The 22,138-nt window shown below is 39.6% G+C and overlaps 1 protein-coding gene across 1 annotated transcript in view; it reads right to left on the bottom strand.

Annotated features, from left to right (window-relative positions):
- Positions 1 to 22,138, bottom strand: part of LOC117422470 (mediator of RNA polymerase II transcription subunit 27) — a 62,272-nt gene that overhangs the window by 25,925 nt on the left and 14,209 nt on the right. Inside the window, exon 3 of the mRNA XM_034928220.2 lies at positions 14,710 to 14,840. Within this exon, the coding sequence (XP_034784111.1) occupies positions 14,710 to 14,840 (131 nt within the window). The remainder of the gene's footprint in view (positions 1 to 14,709; positions 14,841 to 22,138) is intronic.

The raw sequence follows: 22,138 nt of genomic DNA, 5'->3' as shown, positions 1-22,138 counted from the left end.
ATAATGCAAAAGGAGCCTATGGGACAAAAAAAAAATTAAATGAAAGCAATTAACTCAATAGGGTTGAATCCGATCCAACTTTAACCCCACAGTACTGTAGCAGGGCGCAGAATTAAACAGTTCCTGGGGCTATCCTAGTATATCATCCGAACAGTCGGTTGCCACTGCTCCATTAGTTTCAATTTGATTGTCTTGTACTGTAAAGTGATAAAATGATTTTCCGGTCAAGTAAGTCAAGCCAGACACTTCGCAGACAGGGAAGTGGCTGATTAAATCAGCCCAGGGCATAGCCAGGATTAAATGTCGACTCAACAGTCAAAGTCATATATTTTAGTCACAGAACATTAAAACCTTTCAGTGCCTAGTTTACATTATAGAGAGAGCGGCCACTCAATTAGGGATATTCTTATTAAAAGTGAACAGCCATGCTACGCAACTCCCTGTGCACTGCTCTGATTGAAGCGATCTCCCTGCATTCAGGGTTTTAATTTTTAACTTTTTAGGCTCCTAATCCTTTGCAGCCACCTCTTTCCCATCGCTTACCAGTCTACTATGTCTACACTGAGACCCATCAGTAATGGTTGCTGGAAAAATAGCCATGCCATAAAAGGCACACAATGCAGTGGCCATTGATTTCACAGTCATAGTTACAAATGATCTGTCGAGCAGGTCCCATCGACTACTGTATCTGCTTTAAGAAATACTACAATGTGATGCCTGTTTTACTTAACTAACAGAATCTCCGATGCTGGCAAGTTTGGGTCCATCTCAATGAGGCTTCTTGTTTTTTTCTTTGACGAGCCACTGAACCCTGCAGGGAAGACCCTGCCTGGTCCCCATCAGGATCCTTAACAATAGGTACCGATAATCTGAGCTATCTCCAGAGAATTTTCATCAGCCCACAGCAACGAAAAGAGCAATGCAGCGCTCCCTGCGGACTCCCAGACAAGCTCTATGGTCAAAAACCACTAAACTGAGCTTGCATGCCTCACTCCCTGTAAAATAAATATAGTACTGCATTGAGTAGAATCACAGTTATTCCCTAGTGCATGCTGGGTTATCACGGTCATCCGCACTACAGTCAAATCATGTGGAACAGTGGGTCTCCCAAGTGGTGCATCCAGTAAAAGCACTCGCGTAGAGTGCAGGATGCGCCCTATAGTCTGGACGCTGCCGGTTCGTCCAGGCTATTCCTTTACCGACCGAGGACGGGAGCTCCCAGGGGGTGCCGCACAATTGGCCGAGCGCCGCCCGGGGGGAGGGAGGGTTAGGTCGGCCAGGGTGTCCTCAGCTCACCACGCACCAGCGACCCCCTGTGGTCTGGCCGGGTGCCTGCGGGCTTGCCTGTAAGCTGCCCAGGGCTGCGTTGTCCTTCGACGCTGCAGCTCTGGGTGGCTGCATGGTCAGTCTGCAGTGTGTAAAAAAGCGAGTGGCTAACGGCACACGCTTCGGAGGACAGCGTGTGTTTGTCTTCGCCACTCCTGAGTCAGCGCAGGGGTGGTAGCGGTGAGCTGAGCTGAACAAAATAATTGGACACTATTGAATTGGGGAGAAAAAATAAAAATCTAAATTGGCGACTACCAAATTAAAATAAATAAATAAATAATTTGTAATAGTCGCTATTTTTAAGGTACAGTAACTTGACTATATTCTCCTTTCTACCCGGTGCATCATTAAAGAAACATAAGCACCCAAATCATATCTATCACCAGGCAATTTACTTATTTCACAAAGAAAGTGTGGCGCTGAAGATAAAGGGCAACAAACAATTATACACTTATTATCTGTTACCAAAGGTGTTAGTGATTGTCATGTTAAGGCTTGCTTTGTGTTTCCAACCCTATTAATTCACTATACTGTTTGATTTTAGGTGTAAAATAATAACTGCTGCAGTGAAACGTTTATTACTTTTTCACTGCAACCACATACCCCCCCACCCTATTCCCCTATCACAAAAGGTTTGATCATTTCAAACAAATGAAAACCTCTCAGAATGTACCACAATTAAAAGTAAACATCTCTACAGCTTGCATAGTCATTATGAAAACTGTAGTATACTGTTCCCCTACATAGTCATTATGATCCCTTTCATCCATCTCTATTTTTCCACTGCATTTTGTTTCAAAGCAGTGTGCATTTTCTTTGGATCAGGCAGAATTAGCAGAAACAGGGTGGAGAATCCCAATGGAAAGTCTACATCAACACAGTACCTAGATTACACCTCCAAGAAGAAAAGAAAAAACATCCACTGGTCACCCCCCATGAAAAAGGGTCCAGTGAACTATTACTAGAGAGTTTCAGTAGAACCATTTTACATTAGAATAACACAACGCTTTGCTTGGCCTCTAATGGTCAGAAGATCATTTCAAAATTGAACTAAACCCGATTTTCTGTTGCAATGTCATCAAGATTTTAAAGACATGGGAATTTAGGCTATTAATTCACTTTCCCTAAATTAGCTTTAAAAAAAAAATGTAGCTTATGTTTCAAAAGCAGCCTGACTTGCATATTTCTACTATGGGAAGTGGGATATATATTGCAATGTTTTGTATTAAAAATCCATTAACTCAAAACAACTGCATCAGGTCAGCCTGATCTGCAGATCACATTGGATAATGAGGTTGTTTAGCTGCTGCTTTCTGGACAAAGGTGGTAACCAATTATTTATAAATTGGGGTCTCATACTTTGACATTTAGTTTTTAATAAATATGGAAAAAGCAAGCTGTTATCGTGTAACTACACTCCGAAAACATCACTAACAAGCAATTTAAAATTCCAAGTACAAATGTTTTTAAACAAAGTACATTCTTAATGAGGAAAGAAACAGCTCACTTCCTGCAAAGAAATCTATTGATTAGCAATTCCATCTTACAGTATTTGTCCTTGATATAAGAAAATACAGAAAGCTACATGCAGAAAACACCTTATTTTATTAAATAAAATTGCAGTGCTTAACTGCACCGACTTAGACCAAATATCCCCTAATAAAATGTCAGAACACCAGAAGACCCATCCTGAATCTACCAGTTATTGTGTGACAATGCTGGCCCCCCCATTTGAACGTTTAAAAGAAATAATAAAGCAAAAAAAAAACTCTCATCTGACGGAATTCAATAGGAAACAATACTTTCAGTTCATATGTAATTTGAATCTTATCCACTTATTATAAATGTTATTAAAAACAGAAAAGTGTCATTATCTAAGCTGAACATCTCTGGAGCTTGGATACATGCCAGTACATGTTGGAAAGAAATTGCAAGCCTGTACCTTTCCCAACAGTTAGCAGTGTTTAATAAAAACAAGGGTGCTTCCAACACAAGAGTACAAAGCTACAGTACTACAATGCTGGGAAACTGTCAAAGCACTTCCCTCTGTGGTGCATTATTCCCCCAGCTCATAGCTACCACCACAGAGCTGGAAAGAAGATGAGAGCTTTTCATGCTGAACTTCATGCCATTTTTGCACACAGTTAGGAAAGCTACTGGTTTATAGATTATAATGCTGTTACAGATTATATTTATAAAAAGAAAGTACTACAGACTGAACCTCCCATTAGATTAACAAAGTTAACTGCTCTAAAAAGTGCATGCAAGTTTCTTTCTTTCGTGCAGATTCTCATTTCAAATATATTTTTCCATTGAAGTGACTGATATGCTGGGTACCAACGATGCCTTATCACATTGGATGCCTGGGTACTGTTCAGTATAATGGCAGCTTAACAGGTCATACAGAATCAATGTATTTTACCAGCAGGCTTCTACATTAGAGGCATTATTCACAGTGAATGAATTAAGAAAATATTGTTGTACTTGTTTAAATACATGACAGCTTTACAAAATGTGCTACAGACTATATATTAGTCTCAGAGACTCCAAATAACACTAATCTTAGCCCTCCTTTTCCATTTGGAGTCTGTGAAACAAGTAAAAAGAAGTCAAGCACACAAGACATTTAGGCTTGGGCATTCACTAGTGAAAATCTGAAAATAACAACTACAACTAAAAACGCAGAAAGGCATTTTCAGAGAAACAACATAAGTAGTATTTGGATGCACTTGCATTACCTCAAACTCAAACTCTCTAAATCTGATCTTCTTTTCTTCTCCTCCTCATCTCCCCCCTCCTCTGCTCTCTATCTCCATTGAATCTACCATGCTCTCTCCCTCCTCCTCAGCCAAGAACCTCGGAGTAACCCTGGACCTCTGCCTCTCCTACTCCCAGCACATCTCCACTCTAGCACGCACCTGCCAATTCTTCCTGAGCAACATATAAAGAATCCGACCCTTCCTCACCAACTACTCCACACAACTCCTCGTCCAGGTCCTGGTACTCTCCCGCCTAGACTACTGCAACTCCCTCCTGGTTGGCCTCCCTGGGTCCGCCACCTGTCCGCTCCAGCTCATCCAGAACTGCGCTGCTCGCCTGGTGTTCTCTCTGCCTTGCTTTTCCAGCGCTACTCCACTGGCTCCCCATCACCGCTCGCATCTAGTTCAAGACTCTTGTACTCGGCTACCGATGCCTTGACCAAACTGCACCCAGCTACCTCCAGACCCTCATCTCTCCCTACACCCCCACCGACCTCTCTGCTCCACCTGCAGTAGACGACTGGCTGTACCTTGCACTCGTATCTAACCCTGATGTAACTATCAACACTTCTCTGCTCTTGAACTGCCCCGAGATCAAATCGTACTGTGTTTTGTATCTTGCTCTTAATTGTACTGTAATTCTTGATATGTATTTTTTGTATAAAACTGTAAGTCGCCCTGCGTAAGGGTGTCTGCTAATAAATAAATAATAATAAAAAAATTATAAAGTAGTAGTAGTTAACACGCACATCCCTGTGTATAACATGCATAACCAAGATGATTTAGATCCATGTATAACACACAAAGGATGCATGTCATTCTCTTTAAATTACAGTATAAACCCAGAATTCTATTCCTGTCTCTTGCTTTCTTTTACTCAGATTTTATTAAAACATGTGGTTGATGTAGACACAATGCAATATTGTAGTACACCAACTTTCAAATCCATTGTGTTTTATGGCAGGCATGTTTTCAACATGAATTTAATTAAACTGACGTTAGTTCAGACCTGGTTAATAAATCCAAGCAAATTGGAATAAGCGAGAGCTGGATAGAAGAAAAGAAGAGACATTCAAATTTATACACCATTTAATTTCAGAAAGCATGAATTTCATTACACTACAACACATTATGCATATCAGACAGATAAAATATGGAAATGCATACTTAGAAATTCAAAATCTGACATTTGTTTAATATCAGATTTCAAATAATATTGTTTAACTAAATGCCACTGGGTGATCAAGGGTTCCTTGCTGTACCTGTTGCAGAAACCAACGTGCCTACTTATAGATCTGCTCGGCTGTGTACAGGGAAGCATAGCAAGTCTCACTGGGCTTTGGCAGAATTCATCAAGCTACAACTGCAGCTACAGCCAATACACAGTGTCAACAAATCTCTGGTCAAAAATTGTCATTGACTTCCCAACCCAAGTAACAACCCACTATACGCCTAAACTCCAGTCAATACTAGTATAGTGCAGTATTGTGCCTTTCAGAAGAAAAAAAAAAAAAAAACGCTTTTGTTTTGCGCAAGTTAGACACTCAGATACAATGTAAAAGTTTATTATGGCAATTTTACAATTGGCCTTGCTTCACCACTCACCCGTGCTTTAGCATGCTTCCCTCATGCTTTTACTACACTTTTGCTGTACCGAAGTACACCTTTATGGCTATCCAAAATACAATGACTAAGTAAGCGATTGGATTAATGGAATAATGTGTAAAGCAAATCCGATTTGGAAGCACTAGCGACAGGAGTGCCTGAAAACCAGGGAACCAGCCCATCAGATGGTCACATACAGCAGGCATGTAGACTTATTCTGGTCTGTATAATAACATCAATAATCCTCCAATCTCTCACCGATTAGAAGAGAAAAGATGTTTTAATAGCAGCCTGAAACATTAAAAGTATGATTAAGTAATTGAATGCTGGGAAGCTAGGTGGCACGCAGCTAACACCCCAAACAACCAGTGACTGAAGGGGCTGTGCAGAGTACAAAATGATACAACATGAAGCACAATACTAAATGAACGGGACTTTATTCACTCAGGGAAACAGATAAGTCTGCATTTAAATTATACATCCACAACATCAGTCAAACTGTAATTTGCGTTGGTACTGGCTCAATTGCTAAGACCATTTTGCCTTGATTTAGGTTAGAAAGATTAGCGACTGGGTTCACAGAGCCACATTAGCTCTAATCGTGCTAACTGGGGTTTGTGGAACTATCCGTAGGATGAATACTGTATAAGTGTGTTATTTTTGCAAGTAGAGTTCATGGCAAGCCAGAATAACCTCTACACAACCCAATGAAATTGAAATTCTGAGGAGACAAAAAGATTAACCTGCAAAGGACAAGTCTCCTTCAATATCATCAACTCTCCAAATGACCTAAATTCCACTACACGACGCAAGCTTTATCCCAGATTGCTGGATAAATATCCGATAAAGAAAAGGAAAACCGCCATCACTGAAATACTTTAGTGGTTAAAGCAGATTAACAAAGGATTATCTGGGTTATTTCTATTTGTAGGTCAGAGCCGGGTCACACAATCATTTTGTGTTAAGAGGGCAACAAACTCTAAAGCCCGTGACCTTAACCATTAGAGTCTGGGGCTGGATGTGGCAGCAAAAATGGATCACCGATCCCAGGGACCCTAGTCTAAACCAGTCCTGAATGGGTAAAAGACAACCCACTGCCAATTCAAATGAGAAGATACCTGGATTTCAAATCAGAAACCCGAAGCTAAAACTACTTCGATTAAACTGTGGTTGAAATATGCATACTGTAGCACTGGAAAAAAACACATGTGTGACCATGCATTTTGGACACAGACTGATGATTAATTGTGATTGTATTTCCACTTAGCGAGTGTCTTTTTGGCTCTTACAATACAGTATACTATAGATTTGTTTTTAGACAACAGAGAAACACAACTTCCCAAGCGAGACTTAATACTTAAGAAAAAAAAAATGGATTATGCTGGCCAGTAGCAGCTTAAAGGTTTCACTGCTCAGCCTGTGCTTTGGGCAATGAAGAGACTGGCCTGGTTTTATACTACAGGTTCATAACACTGACCAAGGAACACAGTGTGAACATGATCCAGATGCAGACAGTCCTTGCATCCCCTGCCTGGCATCAATCACAAATCAGGCCCTATACCATTGAATTCTATTGATCCATGAGGAGAATTTAGTCAATGGATTACTTCCCACTTTCAAAATATAGTATAGAAAATGGCAGCCTCAACTTAAAGGCTTTACAAATTCCCTGGATAACAGAAGGTTAAAAAATAAATAAATAATGAAACTTGTTTTTATTATGTATTCACTGTACTGCGAATTCAGTTCATAGTTTTACCTTGCTCAAGTTAAAGGATCCAGACCCCCATGTGGTTGCATCAGAAGCTACAGCAAAGGTAATTACCGGCAAAGTGTGCAGAAAATAATTGGCTTGTGTGTTGAATGGAATCAGGGACAACGTGAAATAAATTAACAGCATGAACTACTGCTTTAAACAACACGGCATGCCAAAGGGCCAGTCTAGTTAACAGAACACATCTTTCTTGTTTTAAGTAAGTCCTCTGGTCTCACGCTGCTGCATCTCACAATGTGACTTTGATTGTGGGAATAAAGAAGACAAACAGGACGGCAGATTATTATATTTTTGTGTTAATGAAATCATGGACAACTGTGCCAAGCAGTACACCAGACCAGAAAACATTCATTTTTTTGTTTGCCCTTAAGAGAAAATGAAGGGATACAAATGATTTTTTTAACTCAAGTCACACGAAAATAACCAGTGCAGCACATAAAAAGGGTCCTTGCAATCACGTAAAAGTATTTGTATAAAACTTTCAATTTATAACGAAATGTTTAAACCTCTGCTACCAAGAACACGCATGGATGTCAATGCTGTACTTGCAGCTGTATCAAGGTGGAAGTGTTCAGGGTGCTTACAGTTCAGCTGTCCAATAGGTCCCAATAGTATTACTGTAGATTGCTGACAATGGTCTTGCACAAGCCTACATGCTACCAGCAAGCCAGTGCCAGTTTAGTAAATCCAATTCCGTATGATTCAATTTACAAGGATTAATTTGTTTGCCGTCACACTCAGCAGCTATTGTTGACTCCCCGCGTCTTATAGGCAGGGAATCAATCGACTGATTAAACTATCACAACAGATTGTACCTCTTAGTCCGAGCAGAAGACAGGAAACCCACTGCATGGGAAATCAGGATTAGAACTCCAGACTACGAACTGTACTTCCTTCCCTTAAATGGGATACATTTAAGAGGACCAAGCCAATTACTACAAATTCAACTTTTTTTTTTTCCTGGTGGTACAAAGCAAACACTTTACCACCCTACGTGGTTTAATGTATTTAGCTGCACCTATCTGCATAAATTAAGAAAGAAAGATATTGTTATTCGGTACCCATCAACTTCTACTTATAACATCCTATTGTGTCGGTTTCAAGGCGAATTAACTTCATGTAGAAGTTATCATTATTTCATTGCATTCTTGTTAGTAAGGCATCCAGTGTAATGTGTCAAATAGAATCTTTTTTCGATTTAGTTGGATCATGATGTTGAGAGAGGAAGCTATGGTCACAGAGAGTGGCCTGCTGACCGCATGTAAAAGGATCAAATGGCAACAAGTGTCCAACCATGATCTCTGAAACTCTGCAGCCAAAACAAAGGATTTCAATTTTCTTCTGTGAAGAAATACTGATTTAGAATGTATCAAATTATATAAAATACAGCTTGTGTTCTGATTTTTTCAATGACAAATGAATTCGGTACTTAAATGGGTTAATGGTCAGTTGTTGCTCATGTTGGGGTGGCCTTTAATTTAAATTGGTCCTACTTTTTCCCTGGGAGATGTCTAGTTTTATCTCTCACAAATGATTACGCTGCTGTGGCTAAATTCACAAAAAAATAAAAAAATTAAAATAATCTGATCTGAAGGTCCAATGATGTTATACTTACAACACGTAGATTTAAATGCTACTATTTCTCGTCTTTCCAGGGTCAGTGCTCTTACCACACTGTGTGTGGGAGCGCAGCAGTCTTAAAATAACCTGCTTTTGGACAGACCCGAAATTGATCGTCCCGATACCTGTTTTGTTCCCTTGATATTTGCTACTGAACACTTTTCTTAAGATAAATCTCCCCGGCCTCCCCAGTGGCAGAGCAAGTAAAGCCTGACAAGTCAATCTGTATTGATGAAAACCAATCAATTAAAATGTTTCTTCAACAGAAAGGCTACTGTGTAAGCCTCTGCTCAAATCACCTCGGAGAGCACAGGAACTAAACAGCTCTTTAAAAATTCAAATGCAAAATGTAATTAGATGACTATCATTTAAAAAGTCATACTCGCTTTCTACACCCACAGTGGCTTAGATGAAGAACATGCTTCCAGTCTGTGACACTGGCCATAAAAGAAAAGGTGAAACATGATTAACGTTATGAATCGTTTGAGGCTTGTAACACCCAAACAGCGTTTGCCGTTTTACTGCAAAGTTGGCCTGAAATCTCATTATTTTGGTATGAAAACCCTTCCTCCTAATGAAAATGCCTTTTGATAAAAATTTCAACAGGCTGAGCAGGCTGATTGGGAAGTTTTCAAAAGCCAACACTTTAGCTGCTTTAATTAAAAAAAAATGAAAACTGATAATGATGTAACTTACTGACGTAACCCCCTAATGATGCTATGGTGGCAAAGAAATCTTGGCTGGGGCTTGGACGGCTTTGCCTGCTGTTCCAAGCATGATTACTACCATTACATAATTCACTTTGGGGGGACAGCTTGTACAGTGGGTATTACGACATTTGTTCAACAGAATGGTTCTCTGCGGTGATAAATCATGGTCGCACTCACTAGAATGCTTTGCTGAGTTTCTGTGTACGTAGTGCAGCCATCACCACTAGAGACAGCGTTATACAGGACATTTCGGCAATCTGGATTTGATTCACAGTCTCTCAGGATTAAGCCATTAAGAGCACCGAATGATGTTTTATTAACTTTAAAATCTCCTCATTTTATCAGCATAGTAAACTCCATTCTCAGCCCTTTGGCATATTGCTGCTTATTCAGTTAATTATATTTCAGCACATATTTAAGCATCAGTTAAAAAGATTTATAAATATTAAAACGAGAAATATCAAATAAAACTTCCTGTAAATATTTTACAGTGCCTACTGTCCAAACTGTTTAAATTCAAGAAGGAATCTCATTGTTACAGTTAGTAGCACACGGAGATTTCAGCACGTATACCATTTATAGAAGCAAATTCACCTGAAAGTCGTGCTGCATCACTCATAAGTCGCTCCTTTTAGAAGTGTGCTTTCATAAGGACAATGTCATACAACTAGAGAAGCAACTAACCTTCACCTTGCAGAGTGCTCTTGAACAGAACAGATACAGCTCTCAGAGCTCTCCTGGGCTCTGAGTGGATGTTATGCAGCAGTCTGGCAAACACGCACTTTTTCAATTCATGTAGCGGTTCAGCATTGCAGCAGGAAGTTTAACCACACACTCACTGTCAACTGGAGACCTCGCATGTTTACTACAAGTCTGGATTCAAACATAAATTGTACTTCAAAACAGACGGATGGTTAAATGGATTGCCTGGCTTCAGTTCTTGGCTAGTTGATGGTTCACAGAACAGCAAAGCTGCCGTGTGCTCACTTTACAACAATAGCAGGAGGTAACAAGAACAGCTCAAGATTCCTGTTGGGATCTCAGTCAATGGCTGGAAAAGCACAGCGTCTCTCAGCTAACAATTACCACAGTGCTAAATATCAGCCCACTAAAGCAGGGGTGGGGAACTTTTTTCCTATCACGGGCCATTGGCTCTTGGAAAAAATCCATCGCGGGCCACACACAAAATACCAACTTAATTTAGTTTAAAACAACACAGAAATTGAGACACTTTTTTTTCTTCAAATATAAAACTTTAAAGTTTAAACTCACCTGCTGCTTTTTTTGTGTGATGGTTGAGATTGCTTTTCCTTGATATCAGCTGGCACTGAAGATGTTGTCACTCGCAACTGGTTTTGTAAATTGTCGTCTGTTAATCTGGCACGCAGGTGGTTCTTTGCAAGTGTAAGCTCGGAAAAGAACTGTTCACAACGGTACGTTGTACCAAATAGCGATGCAATTCTCAGCACGTGGAAATTAATCAGCTCCCACGTACAGTTTGTAGAATTCTAGCAGAGGCAGGTTGTTGTATTTAGCCTGAAGTTCACTGTTGCTTTGCAGTTCAATTATTTTGTGTTGAATGTCTTCAGGTACATCGACTGCTTCAACATTGAAAGGAGTAGCAAAAATGTTTAATTCAAGTTCCTTCGATTTTAGGTCTTGAAATCGCTCACTAAATGTATTAAGTACATTTGAGCACTCCTTGGCATACTCCACTGTTGATGTAGGTTTTTGTCCCTGAAGTATTGGAAAATAAAGTACTGGAAAAAGCGGTTGCCTTTTTTCAGTTGCATTTCCCATAGCTTTAGCTTTTCTTCAAACAATTTTATGTTTGAAAACAGGGCGGTAAGAAGCTGGTTAGGGCCTTGCAATTTTAAATTGAGCTCCGAAAGGTATTGCGTTATGTCAACCATGAATGCCAGGTCACACAGCCACTTGGGGTCACTCAACTCAAGCACAGGTTTTCCCTTCATCTCCATGAAAAGCTTCTCTTCCTCCTTCAGTTCATGAAACCGCTTCAGCATGCTCCTTCGGCTCAGCCATCACACTTCACAATAATAAACTAAAATCACCATATTCGGATTGAAGGTCTTTCAATAGCTCTTTAAATTGGCGGCTATTTAATCCTCTACTTTTAATAAAGTTAATGCTCAATACTACTACAGACATAACGTTGTTCAGTCGCATGGGCTGCGCGCACAGATTCTCTGTGTGAATGATACAGTGACACACACTCAACTTACTTGGATCAAGGCTGAGGCGATTCATTTCTTTCAAAACCAATTTTTCAAATGGTAATTGAAGCCCGCACACTGCCAACGCAACCTTCTCAAAAAGATCTTCACCTTTGGTTGTGCCATGCATTGGCAATAAAGAGAGCAAATCCTCTCAGGTCTCAAAACCTTCCATGCAAAAAAAGAGACAGCTGGGCTGTATTTGTTATGTCTGTTGTCTCATCAATAGCCAGAGAACAGAACTCAAATTCGGTGGCAGAATCTTTCAGAGACATTTCAATATTCTGAGCCACATCGTGAATTCGATCTGACACTGTTCTGCAAGATAAGCTCAAAAGCTTCAATAATTTAAGTTTCTCAGGTGCCAATAAAGCAGCAGTTGTAACTATGCACTCCTTTACAAACTCACCTTCTGTATGAGGCTTAAGTTTTTTTGCGATAAGTTCACTCACCGCACAGCTTGCTTGTACAACCCTGTCCAGCTCTTGTCTTGGTCTTGTAAAAATAGCTTGCTGCGCATTCAAATTCTTTTTCAATGCTTTAATTTTGTCGGCACGCGGTTGTCCCTGAAATTCTTCATATTTGACGTGCTTTGTGTTGTAATGCCATTCTAGGTTTGATTTTTTCATGACAGAAACTGCATCGCCACAAATCAGGCACATGGGCTTGCATTTCACCTCCACAAAAAAAAGAAAAATAATCGTTTATACATTTTTCATTAAAAACACTCCGCATCCACTTTCCTTTGTTTGCAGAAGCCATTTTTTTTTTTTTAACGAAAGTAGTACACGGTAGTAGCAGGAGCACAGAGTTTTTTTTGTTTTGCAGCACGGCTGGTGTCAGGAAATCACACTGCCTAGCAACCACGTCATGTGTGTGATGTTCTAAAATTCGAAACCTGTTACCACATATCTAAACTACCTACAACCCCACCGCTAACCCTGAAACAGTGAAAATGCGGACTGCATGCACTATCTTTGCTTTAGTGACATCGTGTGCTACGGGCCAGGTGAAATTAAGCAACGGGCGGTTCAGACCCTCGGGCCGTAGGTTCCCCACCCCTGCACTAAAGGAACTACTCCATTATTTACCCATTCACTAGATTCCTCCGCAGACAGATTTTTACAGTAGTAAAAAAATTGCCAATCTTCTGGTCTGTTTTGCAGCCTACTGTACCTGAACTGTGCGTTAATAGGCAAATTGTCAAATCTGTGCATTGGGATAATTCATTTCCTTGAACTGTGTCTCTGCCAATATCAGTACAAGGGTTCATTCAGTTTTTAAAGTAATCTGTTGTGTTGTTCGAGAAACGCAACGTGGGTTTAAACTGTTGAGCGTTTTTATTTTTTTGCCAAGGATTACAGCAGTCAATCATTTTGAAAGACTGTGACTAGAGTGCAGGAGCAGCAACAACCTTGACGCTAATTTTGACAGAAGAGCTGGCAACTACTCACCGGGAATCTGAGACAAATGCAAATTACTTTCTTAATGAATGTTTCAATTTTGTCAAACTATTAAGAACAAAAAAATTGCATGATAGTCGTTAATTAAAACAGTTTAAAAAAAACAAACCAGATGTGTTTTGGGCACAGACAAGTTAACTTCAGTGATCTTGGACATTACTCAAACACTAAACAGGTCAATTATAGGAGAAAGAGAAACAAATGAGCCAGAAAATGGCTAATGAATTCTGAAACAGAGAACTCTTATGGAGTACGCAGTGCAACACAGCACTGTTATAGGATCACACAGGGACACCCACAATGCATTCCACTGACTTCTTACAGGGCTGACTTTCATCTTACATCTGAAGTCCATTTTACCCATGGCAGGGCAATTTTCAAAGTGGCTTCTTGGCCACATCGTAACTTTACACAAGAGATTTGCTTTTATTTTCCAGCATCAAAGCTTCTGACCCCAAATCTGGGATGACAAAGACAGCAAGCCTTTCAAAATTCAAGTTTTCAAGTGATTGGGTATGTTTAGATTTCCAAATAGGTGAATAGAAAATATATATAGATATATCAGGGGTGTGCAATTCATATCGCCCGAAGCCAGGGAAAACAAGATTTGCGTTGACCGTTATACTTTGCCCGTCGGACAAGTACTTTTTCCTCCTTTTGTCACAATGTTCTGTTGCTAGATTTTAGGGCTTTTACTTTTAATTTTCCCATTGTGATTCCTAATTCAATCAAAGCCACCTGGTTAACAGCAGAGATGCCGTGAAAGCAAATCTATGTAATACCATACAATGCATAAACCCCTTTTAGTGTAAAGTTGCTGTCTGATAAGAATTAGAATGGTGTGTATTTAAAATGATTATGTTCGGTATGTGTTGTAACATGCCTTGTAGTTGTAACACATTGCAGTAGCTACTTTTTAATACATTATTCACTGAATTCCATAACAGGCCATGAATATTAAGAGCCTTACGCTTTGTTCAACAGGATATCTAAAATAATTATTATTTATTTTTTTTGAGAATAATGTTTTTTTTTTAAATCACCTGGCACCCTAATTGGAGCCTCGCGCGTCACGTATACATTATAATACTATCAAATGCATTTGAAAGTTTGTGAAGAGTCTAAACTTTTGAATGATAAAATGCATTGATTATTACCTGTCTGATATTCGAATAGGAAATTGGTTGCTGACTGTACCCTCTTTTTATGATAACTTACTGTGGGGGTAGTACAAGAGTGGTGGGCTGGACTTTAGGGCGTCGTTTTGCAGACGCCCCCATTTGATTGGCCGATCTTTTCAGAGACTGCTGGTTCAGAAGACTGGATGCCAGGCCAGCATGGTACTGCAACTGAAAAAAAAAAGAAAAAAACAGACAAAACATGAGAAAAACAAACAAGGTGGCCGGTACAGTCAGGGTACAGTCAGTCTAACCCACAGTGCATTACTGTACTGACACTGCATGTCAAATGTACATTTGTACTAACTGTGCATGCTAGCTATATTTCAGTAGTTTACTTTTAGACAACAACATGATTTATTTTTAATTCATACACGTTAGCCATGCATTAAAAAAGCCACCAAGTTATTAAAAGTATATCTTTAATTTTTTTTTTTTTTCTGTCACAATATGTATAGTAACTCAACAGTATTTGCACACTTCAATTGTACCTTCTTTCATTTGCTGCCTCCACAGCACAATCCTTCTGGTCACAGGCACATTCTTATGGGGTTTCTGTGCGTTTAGGCATTTTTTTACATTTCACCACAATTTGCAATTCTGTTTTAAATTCCATGACCATGTAAATACTCCCCGAGCAAGAACAATTCTCTGTTTCTAATTGTAATTCGTTTAAAATCTCGCAAGTGTGTTACAATCCTCCAATAGAAATGTAGGAATTTGCTGCCACTCAGTAGCTGGGGTGGGTTTAAAGTATTCAGAACGAATCAACGCGAGATACGAGTCAGGAAGGAGGGACAACTGCACTGTTCGTTTTTTTCAAGGGAAAAGGGGTCAAGTCAACGTGAATTGAGTACCCATTTCCAGTGTTTTTTCCAGTGTTTATTGGACATAGGCCGACTTCATCTGTTTTTGTATTGGGGGTGTTAACGGTTTTTATCAGAAGCGCTACTTATAAGTTATAACCAGAACGTGCAGGTTGGAATAAATTCAGAAATATAACTAATGGAAAATGCTCAAATATGCCAAAATAAATGTTGCACGTCATCATTAAGCTATTGAAGTGTTGTTGCCCATTATTAATTTATTTTACAGAAAATGAGAGCAAGCAAGTTACAGTAAGTCTGTATAAATATAAGTACAGTCAGCACTTACATATCCAACCCTATAAAATTTTGACTTCAGTGACGGTTAAACGCGTGTGACGCATATCTGATTATTTCATTCTGGCCCGTTCCAACCCTTGTCCATTTTTCAGGGAACACAAAAAAGATACAATATCAAAAAATACATAGCTGAAAGGACTGTGTTTTAAAATAAGTAGGCTTCCATTTAGATGTACTGTATTGGTTTTGTTGGTACAGTACTATATTTTCAACAGAAGAAGTATTTTAATTCAGAACGATAGGATTCTGAAAATATCGCTTGAAAAAAGAGACGACACGTTGACCGTTATACAGTACATACTTTTAAATATGGTACATATTGCAGCAGTACGAAAATTCGTAATGTCAGAGTTCACCTGCAAATGAAAATGCACAAAAAACAACACAAAGATCACAGATTAAAAAAAAAATACATCGGTATCTAAAACTGTTTAATGATTAACTGTTACATTACCGTACGTAGCTTGTCGCTTCGCTTTGTTTTGGCTGCATTTTCGTCAGGTGAAACTGGAGGAAGCGCTGTGTAACTGGCAACTGCACAATAAAAACAGACTGATTTGGCATGCAGAAAGAAAAAAAACACGGGCTTTGTTTCAGAAAACTGGAGTCGGAAATCGCGAGTGACGGGCAAGTGCATTCATTTGTTACATATATATAACGGAAATTGATTTTATTCTTAATACAAGGGCGATAAAATGCGACTGACGTGTATCTGGGTAACAGATATCAGAGTGCTGACTGTATACATCTCTTTCAGTTACTGCATGTATAGTTGTAGAATTATACCAGGTTATGTTTTGTCCCATGTCTTGGCAAGGCAACTTATTGTGCCTCACAGAGTTTAGTCATTCAAAAAAAAAAAAAAAAAAAAAAAAGTATAATGTGCCTGTATCATCATTTAAGCAGCTCCTAATTTACTCGATGCAGGGAAGCAATGTCTCTCTAAAAGGCCAAGATCTATATGGCTGGGCGGGGCGGGGCGCTGACAGAGACGTAAAATATTCTTAATAAAATCAGAGCCACTCGGAGCACCAGAATTCAAATCGCTTTTCTCTACAGTCAAACAGTTCATCTAATTCTCCTCTGAACTCACAAAGAGGGGGAGGGGTCGATCCCTGAGAGCCCTAAAACTAGCCTGAAAGACCCGCTGTTTTAAAACTTCAGCTGCTTCCTGTTTCCATCTTTGCGTGGCAGTTTTTCTTTTTGCCATGGCAGCAAAATGAGTGTTGGATTTTGAAACTGAAAGGTGTTAGTTGGGCATCCGAGGATAGTATAAGTTGGCAAATTGTGGCTTCCTGGCTTTGGGAGCATGTCCTTTTTTTATTCTAAGCTGTTAGAAAAGAAGGATGCAAGCTCAGCTGTTTGCGTGCTGATTCTTATTCCTGTGCATGCCTTTTGCTGGCTTAGCAGCACCGTCTCACTTACGGCTCTTTGGTCAGTCCTTTGTAGATGCCCTGTCCAGGCAGTATATCTCAGGAGGCTGACAGCAAATGGACAGGAGGTTTGGTGACCAATTGTTTGCTCCAAGTCTCAGCAAATACCCTGCAGCTATGATACTGTGGTCTACTTTAAATCTAGTTTATATACCTTCATGTTACTACCTTTGTAAAGCACATTCGCAACATCAACTGCAGATATCAAGGAATGACACTGACCACTTTAAGAAAAAATAAGAAAACAAATCTCTTGTTTTAAGGATCTTTCCAATTCATAAACCCAACAATGGGAACACTGGATAGTTTGGCCAATGTCTAGAAAGTTAAGCTATCTTCCTCGATTCCGTTATTTTCATGCACTGATTCAGTAGGACTAAAACGGAAAGAAAAGAAAGCCTTGAGCATCTTTATACTGAAAGCTTGGGCAATCAAGAAATCAAGTTGTCTAGTTTAATCCCGCTCAGTAACACAAAGTAGCTGCTCCCACACGTTCACAATGTCTATGAAGACTGACCAGTCTGCAGATGGACCCGCTAGTACTGATACTATTAGGACTACCCAGGCAGCAAACACAGGTAGCAGTTCTGAAACCCACTACAGTAACAGCTAATCGTCAGCATGCCGCACCACTCCCCACAGTCTGAATCACTACCCAGTCTCCTCGCTTCAGCACAGACAGAGCCCTTCAATTAGGGTTTCAACAAATCCGTTGCCTGTTAATTGCTATTAAAATATTCCACCTCTTCTGCTAATTAGCCTACATCCAACCCTCTGCTAATCCTTTAAGAGAACAAGCAACAGATGGCATGGCACTCCCCCGCTTTAATCTGGCTGACCGCAGCGGACGCGAGAACATCCAATTTATTTGAATTAATCACAACTCCTTCGCAGCTAATGAGACAAGTTTGAGAAAAGTCTGAAGTCTTTAGTCATGGTTTAGCACACTGGGAAACCGAGATCTGATACAAAAAGCGTTTAACAAACCAGCTGCACTTCTTAAAATTAATACTTTGCTCAAAACAACTTTGTTTACTTTGCCTAGCAAGTCACAAAGTGACAGTACAAAGAAAATACGCAGAATTCATTTTAGTTGAGGGTGAGCATGTAAAAGGGGAATGCATGCTGTGTGTACATGGCTTTAAAATGTCTTATGAATCGGTTTCTTGTTTCTGAAACCTTCGGTGCAAAACAGCTACATTAGACCTCCCAGTGCAGAAACTTGCCAATTTGATTAAAAGAATTATGATCTTAGACGACCAAAGCAGTAATAATACAGTGAGCCAGCACACTGGGGGTCCAGCTAGCACTGAACCATAACACCAGCAGGACCACCATTATCTGTATCCTCTCTGGGACCTGCCTGGTCTGCTACCAACTACATTTAATAAGGGCCAAATAATCTCTCTCTCTCTCGAGACTTGTCTTGTAAACTGTATCAGTAAACCAATTAGTGACGGGGGGAGATTGCGACACCAGTGACTTAAACATCCAAACTTTTAAAAGTGTAAATGAAGAATAAACATAACATAACACAACCCCATGGGTGACAGCTAAATGCAGATCTGTAGAAAAGCTATAAATGAAAAAGAAGGGCATCCAGTTCCAGCAGCAGGTGTCTAAATGCTGAGAAAGATAGCATAATTACTGTCAAGATCAAACAGAATAGAAGAGACACGGAGCACCGTTGGAGGCCAAAGCGAGGACGACGGGAAGCGATCTCTGCTGTTTGATTGCCTTTCTGATTAGAGAGATGGTAAATGCATGCCTTGTACTTTCACTCCTGTGTCTGACTTTACCCTCAAGTCGTACCAAAGCCTCAGTGCTACTGGCAACTCCCGCTGCCACAAATACATTGCCAACAATTTTAAAACGGGTGAGCAACTTAGTTTTCAACTAAACCTGAAGTATGTCCTCCTTACAGCAGTAACTGTAACCATGATTTTTGGTGCTTGTAAATGTACTGCTCATGAAAAGGTGCAGGCAGGCACCTTGAAGGTTTTCTCTCTTACTGTAGCTTTAAAAACACCCTCAATCCTGACATGCACATCTCTATTCATTCCTGGGCCTTGCTCAAGCACAGACTGCCCTTCACAGCATGATAGAAAAAAAAGGCAGGGCTGTTTTCTTTTCTGGGTATTTTAATAGAAAATGTAGTTTTTCTTATCTGTACTGTACAGTATCAATAGTAATACAGTTAGTAATTTATTCTGCTGCAGAATCCGATTTCAATGCTATTTAATGGGTCCTACAGCAGTGGTCTACCCCTGCTGTCTCCAGGCTGACAGTTTGTCAGATCAGCCTGCAAATCTGAGGCAGGGGTGACCCACGTGACTGCTGATGGAAACGTCTTAAGGGGTTGATCCTATCTGTGGCTATCCTTGGATGACCCTTAAAAATAAGGGTCTGATGCAATCCAGGTGGACTGCCTGGTACTGTAACATACTTTAAAAAAAAAATCTAAAGTCTTTTCCAGGAGAGGTTAATCAAATCAACACCCTAGTCAAGATTCTGTGACTTTTGCAGTGTGATTATTTTTTTTAAATAACAGACGATAAAGATGATTATGTTAATCGCCCTGTGACCTTTACTTACTAAAATGGCCTTCCACAATTTAGCAACCTCTAGAAGGCTTAGTACTGCACTGAAACACTTCAGACTACTTTATATACATTTCAGAAGCTGCCTTTTAGAACTTTCAGAAACACAGAATACAGCCCTCCTTGGGGCAGCAATAAATCTTGAAAGTCTGCATCAAAAATGAAAATACTGAAACAACAACAATGAAAACTCCATTTGGAAAGCTCAACCTACACAACAAGTAATGTTCCTCTTGACAATCCCTGTCACTCTTGCACTGCAAGATCCTCTCTCCGCTGCTCATGAGTCAGGGTGAGACAGTAGATATATGTGAGCAAGGATCCTCTGGCAGTGAGCAAGCCAGGCTCTTTGGCTCTTTTGATCAGATATATCAAGAACAAAGAGACAGCCGTGCCTCAGCCTCCCTGGGTTTATTCAGCAGTGAACAGCAAAGAAAGGGAAGAATTATTCAAAGCATGATTTAGTGAAGGTCCTGGGTTTTGGCTATATGATTTATCTATATATTTGAATATTATAGTATTTCAGATTTATTTGACAGATTTATTGGAAATTACTTGAGGCACTTTACATAACTTTACATTCCATTATTATTATCATCATTATTATCATCATCATCAAAAAACTTCAGGCAACACCTTACTGTTCAGAAATAAAATAGAATTCTCTAAACATAAAATGAAACTGAATTAGCCCCTCAATTACTTCAATCCCACTCCTCAACCTTTCCTTTAAACAGACGAAAATAAAACACATATGATTGATAAGGATGCAATATTTAACCAGGACAAGGAATATTGTCCATAATTTACTTTTCTTTCCCCCCATAGAGAGGAAAATAAATCACAGAACAAGCTAAAAAAAAAATTGTTTATAAAAAAATTAATACAATGCGTCCATCATAAAACTGGCATGTCAAACCACTTTACCAAAATCACTCCGGGAGCTGGGGAGACAGTGTATGAAAGTGTGAGTGCAGAAGGCAGCAGCATACTGTACTGAATGCAAAGGCAGCAGAGAGCAGTCAGAGGGTTAATTAATTTTTAAATACCAGCTGAGCCGCTTGGGATTCGTGGCATTTTCTGGAACCGGTTCTCATAAATCAGGGTTACGGAAAGCGGCTGAGATCGGACGTGTTCCACGCAGGAAACTAATTTGGGTTTAAACAAGTTTCTGCTCGCTGTGATTGAACAAGGGGACGTGAAAATGTGACAATGCGGCAATGTTTTAATAAGATCCCAAACAAGCTCTGACCGTAGCTGGAATTATTGTTGAAGGGGTTTCTCCCTCCCCTTCCCCTTTTTATTAAACATTGAGCACGAGGCAGTCTTAACCCTTAGTTTTCGTCTTGAGCTGACAGTACCAGAAAGACAAGCTTGGCTTAGTGGCCAAGTAAATTCTCATTATAAGATTCAGCTTTGCAGTAAAATTACATAGCCCAACCCTGCTACAAAGAAGACATAATATTTTGTACCACCCAGTATATACAATTGGCAAGGTGGTGTATATGATTTATAGTAAATCTACAGCATGTATTGACTTTTGATGCTAATGGACAACAACTGATATTGATGACTTTTTTAGGATAACCTGTACAGTTGCATCAAAACAACGGGTTTATCAAGGATGAAATTACAGTTTCCAATTCCGCAGATTGATAGTCATCAGTAAATAGTGCTAAAAAAAAAGCTATTATTTCCAAATATACAGCAAATGGGTATTGTGTATTTTTTTGCTCTTATATTCCAATTCTGATATTATCAAAAGCCACCTGTCGAGAAAGACATCTGGCAGAATAAACATGCATCTGATGTTTAGAATGGCACACCCCTGCCTCGGAGTTAGCCTGCGCTATACAGTTCACATCAAACATTGCTTTCTTATTTTTTTTCAGCGACTTTTTATTCTTTTAATTGAACCAGCTATTATCCCCGAAACGTGTATTCCATCATTACCAAAACGGAAGGATCAGTCTGGAAGTTCTGATCCAGATCTTATGTGGGCGAGCTGTTGGAAGTGAACCATTCGTCAGTTCTGAAAGTATTTTATTTAACAGATGATTAAAGCCCATGACCAGCTGGTATAATAACTATTCCTTGTATATCATCAGCATCTGATTAAATTACAACTCACAATGAAATTACATGCAAAGATGGGCTTTGACGTGAATGTCTAACCTGCTGAGATTTAAAAACATTTTGCTGTAAATAAAATAAAATGCAATCTCCCAGAAAGAATTGCTACTGCATCCTCAACTTTCCAACGCTGGTCT

Source organism: Acipenser ruthenus, chromosome 15 (assembly GCF_902713425.1).
Source record: "Acipenser ruthenus chromosome 15, fAciRut3.2 maternal haplotype, whole genome shotgun sequence".
NCBI lineage: Eukaryota > Metazoa > Chordata > Actinopteri > Acipenseriformes > Acipenseridae > Acipenser > Acipenser ruthenus.
The sequence above is the reverse complement of the archived record's forward strand: the minus strand, read 5'-3'. Positions and strand labels throughout refer to the sequence as shown.